At 38.0% G+C, this 11,539-nt stretch overlaps 1 protein-coding gene across 1 annotated transcript in view; it reads right to left on the bottom strand.

Moving 5' to 3' along the window:
• tspan17 (tetraspanin 17) overlaps window positions 1-8,208 on the bottom strand; it is a 32,459-nt gene extending 24,251 nt beyond the window's left edge. The window contains 2 exon segments of the mRNA XM_046859170.1: window positions 7,646-7,789; window positions 7,982-8,208. Coding sequence (XP_046715126.1) covers window positions 7,646-7,729 — 84 coding nt within the window. The 5' untranslated portion in view covers window positions 7,730-7,789; window positions 7,982-8,208.
• Between the last annotated feature and the right edge of the window lie 3,331 nt (window positions 8,209-11,539).

Here is an 11,539-nt window from a genome sequence, read left to right as displayed (position 1 = left end):
AAATTTGATTTGATATGATTTGAACCTGGAAGTGACTACAAAGTGGCGTGTGTGGGATGGAAGTACCACAGTGATGCACGAGCACATGAAAAGAAAACACACTGGAGTCACGGATGAAGGTGAAACATCAGCACGGTGAGCAGAAACTGTAGAATCCTCATCATGTGATAATGGTGCAGTTTAATGAAGTGTTATTGTGTAAACGGTTTGTAACTTCGGGAAAGTCACACCGGATCCGTTCTGTCGTGACTCGCGAGCGTCGGGTTGCTCGATCAGTTCGCTCGCGACATCGTGATGATTCAATTAAAGCGGTGCGAACAAACACTAAATCTAAAAGCAGCAGATAACAGCAGCAGCAAACGATCACATTTTTAGTCACTGTTGTGGTGTTCAGCTAATAATTATGTATTTGTACGCCAACGCATCTTTTTTTAATCGAGTCTGTTAGATTACTGCGTTTCTCCGTTTCATTCTCTTTTTACAGCATTTGTCTCCTACAGCAGTAACTGATCTGTTTTTAAACGTGATGTACTGCAGCTTTACTACGTTCTAATGCTTTTTTCATTATTTGTATATTTAGTTTATGCAAATATAATTTAAATATTATACACATTTGTATAAACTATATATTCTAAATGCTTAGATCTTCACAAATGAACAAAATATCTGTTTGGTTAAAAAAAAAAAAAAAAAAAAAAAAACAAATCAATTTATTAAAATAATCGTTAGTTGCAGCCCCATTCTCTCTCTCTCTCTCTCCGTCCGTCTCTCTTCGTCTGTCTGTTTCTTTCTCTCTGTCTGTCTGTGTGTATCTCTCTGTCTGTCTGTCTCTCTCTCTCTCTGTATGTCCGTCTGTCTGTCTCCCCATTTATCTCTCTTCCTCTTTGCCTGTCTGTTTCATTTTCTCTCTTTTTGCACATCTTTCTTTGTCTTTCTTTTTGAGTCTCTCTCTCTCTCTCTTTCTATCTCTCTGTCTGTCTGTATCTCTCTCTCTCTCTCTTTGTCTGTCTGTCTGTGTCTCTCTCTGTCTGTTTCTTTCTCTCTGTCTGTGTGTATCTCTGTCTGTGTGTGTCTCTCTCTCTATGTCTGTCTGTCTCCACATTTATCTATCTTCCTCTTTGCCTGTCTGTTTCATTTTCTCTCTCTTTTGCACGCCTTTCTTTCTGTCTTTCTTTCTGTCTTTCTTTTTGAGCCCTCTCTGTCTCTTTGTCTCTGTCTGTCTGTCTGTCTGTCTGTCTGTCTGTCTGTCTGTCTGTCTGTCTGTCTCTCTCTCTGTGTGTCTGTTTCTTTCTTTCTGTCTGTCTGTGTGTATCCCTCTGTCTGTCTGTCTCCCCATTTATCTCTCTTCCTATTTGCCTGTCTGTTTCATTTTCTATCTCTCTTTTTTGCACGTCTTGCTTTCTGTCTTTTTTTTTAGTCTCTCTCTCTCTCTCTCTCCCTCCCTCCCTCCCTCCCTCCCTCCCCGTCATCAATCGGCAACAAGCGTTACCTCTGTAGTTAGTTGATTTTTTTTTTAGCTTCATTATTAGGTTTCCAAATCAGTGGAAACATGGAGACGACCAGCGTACAGGGGATGATCTACACACCAGACACAACCTCTAATCAGGTCTGTAACATCCACATCATAAACTAAAGAGTCAACTGTACAAGCGCTTACCAGAAACTCGAGAATAGAAGAAAGAAAGAACAGAGAGAGAGAGAGAGAGGAGAGAGAGAGAGAGAGAGAGAGAGTGCTTCAGTGGAGGATAATAAAAGGTTGGCAGGCAGGGTGGGAGGTTTTAAAGAGACGGTGTGGGGGTGGAGATGAGCTCCAAGTCGTCCACGACACACAACACACTCCATTCATCACAGAGTACAAGAGACAAAACCACAAGCTGGATGGAATTTACGGCTAAGAGGAGATCGCGAGGACGAGGGTTTCCTCAGAAACCAGCTTCATGACTCAGACTGCCAGGAAAACATGACCCACCTGCAGCTGAGAGAATCAAAGCTCCTTACAATACAGCATGGGCAAATCCATGCAGGAGAAAGAGCAAAAATACCACCAGGACTCGCAGATTAATATTATATTAATATTATATATATAAATATTAAATAATATATATAAATATTAAATAATACAAATAAATAAATATATAACGGATTAGTATTTATTCATTTTTAATTGAAAAAAATTTTATTATGTTTTTAAATCCATAATTTATTTATAAAAAAAATTTTTTTCAAACAATTTATTTTTTAAATTTAATCATAAAAAATAATAAAAGAAAACATTTTCAATTTCAAATCAGCTGCTTCCAGTTTAATGATTGTGATTATAAAAAAATATATATAAATAAAATGTTTAATTATAAAAATAAAATATCTCGATGAGTTTAATACATTTGATAAATTATATAAATATCTACAAACATTTTACATTTTGTGTACAAAATACATACATTAATAAAATAAATACATGTATTTACATATACAATAAATAAATGAATTAATTAATTCGTACGGAATTAAATAATTAAATAAATAAATAAATAAAAAGATTTTCCCATTTTTGAAAAACAAACTACTGAGTTTCTAGACGCTTATAAATCGAGCTCTTATGGTATGAAGATGTTCTTTCTATGGGTTGGAGTGAAGGATCTCCAGCTATAGGGTTGAGGTAAGAGCTCTACTCAACACGAATAAAGTGGAACGATGACTGAACCCCAGGTCTCCTCACCTACTTCAGAAGTTTACCAACACCCTTGTGACTGAATCTCCACAAAATCTAGTGGAACATCTTCCCAGAAGAGTGGAGGTTAATCTAACAGCAAACGGCACTAAATGTGAAAATGGATGTTTAAAAAAGAAGCATTTTTTTTTCTCATCATTACCAGGAAAGATCCAATGAAAGCCAGTGATATGGTTTTAAGTCTATATCGATCCCTGATGTGGAAAAAAATGTGGCTGAAGCTTTTCTTCTTCTTCACTTCTGTAACGCTGCTCTGGGACGCAGCAGTGGTTAAACTGGTTTTATGAGGAAGCTCTCGTTTGCCTTCACCCTATCCAAATGGTATCTGTAATATCACAAGAAACTTGTGGCGAGATTTGACAAAATCTGAAGGAATTTGTAGATTTCAAAATACATAAATCGATGCATTAATTAAAAAAAATAATAAAAAAAAAACCATCACGGTATCTTGGAAAAATATATCGCAACACAATTTATCGCAATGTCGATCTCCTATAACCGTATCGCCCGGCCCTAAACCTGCTGCACTACACACAACAGACGAGGAGTGTAAACACTGTAGTAAACCGTACACACGATACGAATGGCCGGTACATTTACACAAATACAAACTAGCGCAAGATATTTCGAGATTGCAGACGATCTAGGAGAACATGGGGCAGGGTGGGGTTTTGTAGGGCACGTGGGGCAAAACCAGGGCAGGGTGAGAAGGGCAGGATGGTGCTGCAATGAAAGTGTAAAGATTTTGTGCACGGCATAAACATTGTACAAAGAAAAAGAAGAAGAAGAAAGGACACGTGTGGGAATTCGTTTTCTGTCCATCTCTTGCTGGTTTTGAAAAGAACGCAGAGATCCGTATGAACTTCTCGGGAGAGAAAACAGAAAGGTGAATGAAGCTACTGATGGATTATGAAGCTACTGATTTTACATCCGGAATGTTTGAGGATCCCACATACCTCGTAGTCAATAAATACGATGGCAAGAAACTCTAAATGATTCGAATTTTAAATATTCTTCTATTTTAAATAGTTTTTATTATTTAAAAACTATTGTTTACACGTTGGACAGTCGTAAAAAAGCATTTCAATACGCGTCGTACTCTGTACGAATGTGACAAATAAAAAACGTCAACACGCCTTCATAAGCTGCGTAGACGCTTCCTGGCCATCGCTATGCGCCTTCCTGGATTCAGCTACAAACGGAGAGAAGAAAAGAGAAGAAAAGAAAAAGAGAAGAAAAGCATCAAAAGGATTTTACTGATGAACTGGCCGGTAATCGGATCACATCCACATGTAAGACTATATATACTATAGAACTACAGATGTTCTCGGAAGCATTAATAACACGATCATCACCTCTACCAGAACCTCCAACTGTAGAACATCATCCTTCTGATTTAGAAGAGCGAAGCGGAGTAACGTAACGCTGCAGGTCACAACAAGCCTCTGTATTGTCTCACGAACAGTATACGTCATTTCACAGTCACGAATGCGTGTTCACCCGGTTAGACGCCAGTGTGTGTTTAGACAATCAAGTCTTTCTAAACCGGTCTCGATACGAGCCTGAGGCTGGATCAGGAAAACGCAGCTTCTTTTCCACAATTTTTATATACAGTGGTGTGAAAAAGTGCTCCTTCCTGATTTCTTATTTTTTTGCATGTTTGTCACACTTTAATGTTTCAGATCATCAAATTAATGCAAATATGAGTAAAAGATAAACACAAGTGAACACAACATGCAGTTTTTATTATTGTGGGAAAACTAAATCCAAAAACTACATGGTCCTGTGTGAAAAAGTGTTAAAACTGTGGTTAATCACACCTGAGTGTAATTTCTCTGGCCACACCCAGGCCTGCCACACCTGTTCACAATCAATACATCTCTTAAATACGACCTGCCTGACAAAGTGAAGTAGACCAGAAAGATCCTCATCATGCTGAGATCCAAAGAAATTCAGAAAACAAATGAGAAAGAAAGTAATTGAGATCTATCAGTCTGGAGAAGGTTATAAAGACATTTTTAAAGCTTTGGGACTCCAATAAACCACAGCCATTATTCACACATGGCAAAAACATGGAACAGTGGAGAATCTTCCCGGGAGTGGCCAGCCGACCAAAATAACCCCAAGAGCACAGCGACGACTCATCCAAGAGATCACAAAAGACCTCACAACAACATCCAACATCCAACAACATCTCAGTTAAGGTCAGTGTTCATGACTCCACCATAAGAAAGAGACGGCAAAAATGCTCTGCAAGGCAGAGGTCCAAGACCAAAACCGCTGCTGAGCAAAAAGAACATAAAGGTTCGTCTCAGTTTTGCTAGAAAACATCTTGATGATCCCCAAGAGCTTTGAGAAAATACTCTGTGGACTGACGAGACAAAAGTTGAACTTTTTGGAAGGTGTGTGTCCCATTACATCTGGTGTAAAAGTAGCACCGCATTTCAGAAAAAGAACAATCATACCAACAGTGAAATATGGTGGTGGAAGTGTGATGGTCTGGGGCTGTTTTGCTGCTTCAGGATCTGGAAGACTTGCTGTGATAAATGGAACCATTAATTCTTCTATCTACCAAAAAATCCTAAAGGAGAATCTCCAGTCATCTATTCGTGACCTCAAGCTGAAGTGAACTTGGGTTCTGCAGCAGGACAATGATCCAAAACACACCAGCAAGTCCACCTCTGAACGACTGAAGAAAAACAAAATGAAGACTTTGGAGTGGCCTAGTCAAAGTCCTGACCTGAATCCTATTGAGATGCTGTGGTGTGACCTTAAAAAGAAGGTTCATGCTGGAAAATCCTCCAATGTGGCTGAATTACAACAATTCTGCATAGACGAGTGACCAAAATTCCTCCACAGCGCAGTAACACACTCAGTGCAAGTTATCACAAACACTCGATGTCAGTTGTTGTTGCTGAGGGTGGACCAACCAGGGTTTGGTTTAGGGGCAAACACTTTTTCACACAGGGCCAAGTAGTTTTTGATTTTGTTTCCCCTCGATAATAAAAACCTCCATTTAAAAACTGCATGTTGTGTTCACTTGTGTATCTTCTACGTGTTTTTGTGTGTGTGTGTGTGTGTGTGTGTGTGTGTGTGTGTGTGTGTGTGTATATATATATATATATATATATATATATGTATGTATATATATGGGGTGTAACTCTCTTTTTTAAAACGATTTTAAATAAAATGCCTGCATGGTTCAATAATATATAAAATACTCTTTTATAATATTTGATTTAAAAAATTCAAGAGAATAAATAAATTGAATGCAATACATTATTTTATTGTATTGATCAAATTAAAGTTCAATTGGCACTAATTAAATTGATTAAATTAAATCAATGGAAAAGTTCAGGTCATACAGAAGTGTGTGTTTGTTTTACATTTAATATTTAATTTTCTTAAAATGATCTTAACTGTGCTACATATTTCATCAAACTGAAACAAATATCTTTATTCCTTCCCTCCGTATGTGGAATTGTCAGGATTTTCTCCTTGTAAAGGTCCAGCGTTATGGATTCTTTAGGCGTTTTATATCCGGCTTCAGGAATTTCTCTTAAAAGACGTAAATCTTGACAATTCCGCATATGGAGGGAGTGAACGAACGAAGGATCTGCATAGCAGGAGATCTTTCACGTACTTATACGCCCAACACTATAGTGTATATGAACTTAAGAACTAGGAGTTCTCGGAATGAGAAGGTTTGCGAACGTATATTAAAAAAGCAGTTCTAGCAGTCATGTGTGCCTGTCGCTGGTCCGATCTACACGCGATCGTCTGCTCGTCCTGAATAAGACGTGGATCCCACAATCTGCACGACAAGGAAACTAAATCTGCCCAAAGTCACACCGCGGTGGATCTGACGTGACGTACTGTACGAGACGTGTCTCAGCGTTGTAGGGGACGTCTAAAGCACGCTGATGTGTTGACAGATAACCATGACGCTGTGAATCTGTTCCTCTGCCTGGTGTTCATCTGCCTGGGTTATAACATTTATTTGGGAATAAACAAATACACTAATTCACCATGAGATCATCTTTATGCCCAAACCAACTTCTCATAACCTCTTATTATCTCCCAAACGCTCAGAACCTCTCAAACAGTTATTGCCTTCAAACACCTCTCTGTACCTTCTATTACTGCTCATAAACTTTCATGACTTCTGAACACCTCTCTTTATCTCTTAATACCCCTCAATGTCTCCAACATCTCTCAGTACCTATTAAGACTTCTCGTAACTTTTTAGCACTGCTCAGAACATCTCGTAACTTCTCAGCACATCTCGTAACTTCTCAGCACATCTCGTAACTTCTCGTAACTGCTCAGCACATCTAACTTCTCAGCACATCTCCTAACTTCTCGTAACCTCTTAATACAGTACACGTATTATGTAACATTTATGGAAGGAGACTACAGTTTTAGTGTTTTTGTAAGAAATGAATGGAGGAACAGCATGATGAGGAAACATCTGCTATAACATCTGCAATAACAGGAACCAGATGTTTTATCCCTCAAATTCAAAAGTTTAAAAAAAAAAAAAAAAGATAAATAAAATCTGAAATCCGACAATTACCACAGAGTAAAAGAATAAAACCCCTTTATTATTCCCAACTGGTATAATATCCATCTGTCTGTCTGTCTGTCTGTCTGTCAAAACATAGTTCACTCATCCACTTGTCTGTCTATCTATCTATCTATCTATCTATCTATCTATCAAAAACTCTTCATCCATGTATGTATCATCTATCCATTTCTGACAGATGTGTGAGTGTGTAAGAGAGAGAGAGATAGAGACAGAGAGAGAGAGACAGAGAGAGAGAGAGAGAGAGAGAGAGAGAGAGAGAGAGAGAGAGAGAGAGAAAGAGAGAGACAGAGACAGAGGGAGATAGAGAAAGCAGACTGATCACTCACCCAGAAGATGATGTTGAAGCCGAACAGAAAGTATTTGACGCAGCAGCTCACTTCAGCTCCTTTATAATGTTGATGTTTCCTCATCCTGAGATTCAACACTGTATCAGATAGAAACCTACTGAGCCAGGCCTGGACTCAGATCTTCTATACACACACACACACACACACACACACACACACACACACACACACACACACACACACACGGGGTTTATACAGCCCAAACTAAAACCGCCTACAGGTTCATAATCAACTAGCCGAGTGACTAACCTGACCGCTAACTAACAACAACAACAACAACAACAACAACAACAACAACAAACAGCTGTAGCTCACATCAGCGCTCGCGCTCACAAAATATCTCCAGTCCGGCGCTGAATACGGCTCATTTCCGGTGTGTCAGGGTGCCGAGACCCCGCGGACACTGGGAGACTGAACAATGCGGTAATAATTTATCGGAGTTTCTTTGGGCTGCGGGAGATTTTCATCCTCCATCGAGCCACAGGCGAAAAAAAGCCCCGCCACCGCGGACACAACAACCGCGCTCAAAGATGGAAGGAAAAACAATATGGCCGCCTAAATAATGCTCTTTCACCATAAAAGTCCCAACCGCCTACAAAAAAATCTAGTTGTTGTTGTTGTTGTTTTAAACTCATTAACGTGAAATCCGTTTTATTTCATATAAAAAGTAAAACACTTTTTGTGGTTTAAGCTCAAATAATTGATGTCTTTATGAAGCAAAGTTCGATCTTCTGGGAGACTTAAAAAAAAAAAAGATTTTCATGTAAACGACTTAATTTTTATATATATTTTTGCTAATGATTTAATAAAAAAAAGCACAAAAACCTTACATTTTTATATCATAACATCACTCTCATAACCTCTAATAACTTTCAATGCCTCGCATAACCACTTATAATGTTTTATAAACTCTTTTATTGTATAATAAACTCTCCTCAACTCTCATAATGTTTTATAAACTCTTATAAACCCTCATAATGTTTTATAAACTCTCATAAACCTTTAAAATGTTTAATAAACTCTTAAAACTCTCATATTTAATAAACTCTCATAATGTTTTATAAACTCTCAATGTTTTTTAAACTGTCATTAGCTTTTAAAATGTTTTATAAACTCTTATGAAATCTCATATTTTATAAACTTCTAAAATGTTTTATAAACTCTTATAAACCCTCATAATGTTTTATAAACTCTTTTATTGTATAATAAACTCTCCTCAACTCTCATAATGTTTTATAAACTCTTATGAAATCTCATATTTTATAAACTTCTATAATGTTTTATAAACTCTCCTAATTACATAAACTTTAATAACTTCTCATAATGGCTTATAAACTCTCATTACCTCTCATAACAATTTCATAGTACACGTAGTATGTAACATTATTGGAAGGAGTCTCCATGCATTGTGTGTTTGTGGATTTAGAGAAAGCGTACGACAGGGTAGAGAGAGGAGTTGTGTTATTGTATGAGGAAGTCTGGTGTGCCAGAGAAGTAACGGCAGACTGGTTCAAGGAGAAGGTTGGACTGCATCAAGGATCGGCTCTGAGCCCTTTCCTGTTTGCAGTGGTGATGGACAGGTTGACGGACGAGGTCAGACAGGAGTCTCCGTGGACTATGATGCTTGCAGATGATATTGTTATTTGTGGTGAGAGTAGTGAGCAGGTTGAGAAGAGCCTGGAGAGGTGGAGGTACATGCTGGAGAGAAGGGAAATGAAAGTCAGTAGGAGTAAGACAGAGTACATGTGTGTGAATGAGAGAGAGGGCAGTGGAGTGGTGGATCTATCTATCTATCAATAAAGGTAACACTAAGGTTTATGTATTTTTTGGACATGACTGTTTTCAAAACAATTTAAATATAGAGGATTCTAAGTAACATCGTGAGTTGTTTTGGCGTCCCCTGGTGGCCAGAAGCAATAACAACGACTTCAAAATTATAGCGTTTAGAAAATAAATAAATAAACAAACAAACAAACAAACAAACAAACAAATAAATAAATAAATAAATAAATAAATGTGATTATGCTGAAATGATGCAACAGACATTTTCTAGGTACTTTTTTTCCTTCATTGCTTGTTGGAAGAATTAAACTAAAACTTCAAGTTCAATTAGCTCCTGTTTTTTTTTTTTTTTTCCAGAAGATCCAGTAGAAAGTCTGGTCAGATGTGCTCACGGTATATAATGAATTACATTTCAATGCCTTGTGGTTTCACAAAAACCTGTGTTAATCTCAATGATTATAGATCCTATCCATCTGTTTATATAAAAATTGCTGTAAATTAGATTTTACTATAGAAACTATACTGAGGTTGATGAAGTCAAAGCTTCAGCGTTCCTGATTTGATCCTAAGCTTGAGTTAGTAAATGTGTGGAGTTTCACATCTACTCATTTTGAATGTGTGGTTCACTTCTGTTTTACTAGTTTTTATCCATCCATTACAAGCAGATTGGTGAACACCATGGTGACACCAATGCTCCCGGGAGCACGCAAGAAAATTACGTCTCGATGAAGAGGGATGTGGGAATTAACCAATTCGGGCCGCCAGAGGGCAGTATAGACCAAATATTAGCTCTAACGCTCTAATAGTGGATTCAGAGGACTTTACTTTTACTTTTTTTCTTTTTAACTGATTTTAGTGCTAATTTTGTAGGATTATATACAGTGGACATTGTTCCTATAGCAGCTTAACACAAAAAACAACAAATTAAACTATATAAGTTACTCTCTGTTACTCTCTATAGGTTTATCCCTAATAAGTGAGCAAGTGGAGACAGTGTTGATAAACACCTATGAGGAATAAACCTACAGAGAAACCAGACTCAAAAGGGAACCTCATCCTCATCTGGGTGACACCGAATGCCCATTCATAATAGTTCCATCATTACTGAGGGTTTCAGCTGTTCACTGATGGAGACTCGAGTGTAAAACCGAGTAACAACCGGCTTATATCAATTACAGTCCAAATCCATGCTTGAGGGGAACATCCACAGGAACCCCATGGACTTTAGGTTTGTGCATGTGGAGAACATCCTGAGCTGCACTGAGTGGTTTTCAGTTGCACTACCAGAGGTTATGCATCAGGATGAATCAGACAGGTCCGAAAAGAAGATGGAGGGAACAGGATCAGTGGTAGGAACATGTGTAGCTCAACAGAGATAGAGAGATGACGAGGAGGAGAGAAGAAGAGAATGGAAGGTGATAAGGAGATAGAAAAATTGATTATTCTTTATCTTTATTTGTATATAATCATTAAGGACACTGTGCAGTATGATCATGGTGAAAATAGAGACTCCAGAAGGACCACCTATGGCCTCATAACTAAAATGGAGTGCCAGAAGGTAACACAGACATCAGGGAGCTCTGGAATAAAAGACAACCAGCCATGCTAATGTCACTAAACCTGAGTGAACTCATAACATTTACATTTATGGAATTTGGCAGATGCCCTTTTCCAGGTCGACTTACAACTGAGTAGTTAAGGGTTGAGGGCCTTGATCAAGGGCCCAGCAGTGGCAGCTTGGTGGTGCCAGGATTTTAACTCATTACCTTCCCTTCGCAAAGTGCTGTATTACATGACTGCACTGCAGACTGTATTTGTATTCGTGGACTATTTTTAGTGACATATAGTTTATAGTGTATGAGGTGGAGAAACACAGACAGACAGACAGACAGACAGACAGACAGACAGACAGACAGACAGACAGACAGACAGACAGATAGATAGATAGATAGATAGATAGATAGATACGCATGCAGACAGACAGACAGACAGACAGACAGATAGATATATAGATAGATAGATAGATAGATAGATAGATAGATAGATAGATAGATAGATAGATAGATAGATAGATAGATAGATAGATAGATA

The sequence above is a fragment of the Silurus meridionalis genome, chromosome 10, assembly GCF_014805685.1.
Source record: "Silurus meridionalis isolate SWU-2019-XX chromosome 10, ASM1480568v1, whole genome shotgun sequence".
NCBI classification, from domain to species: Eukaryota; Metazoa; Chordata; class Actinopteri; order Siluriformes; family Siluridae; genus Silurus; species Silurus meridionalis.
This window is presented reverse-complemented; position numbering and strand designations above follow the sequence as displayed.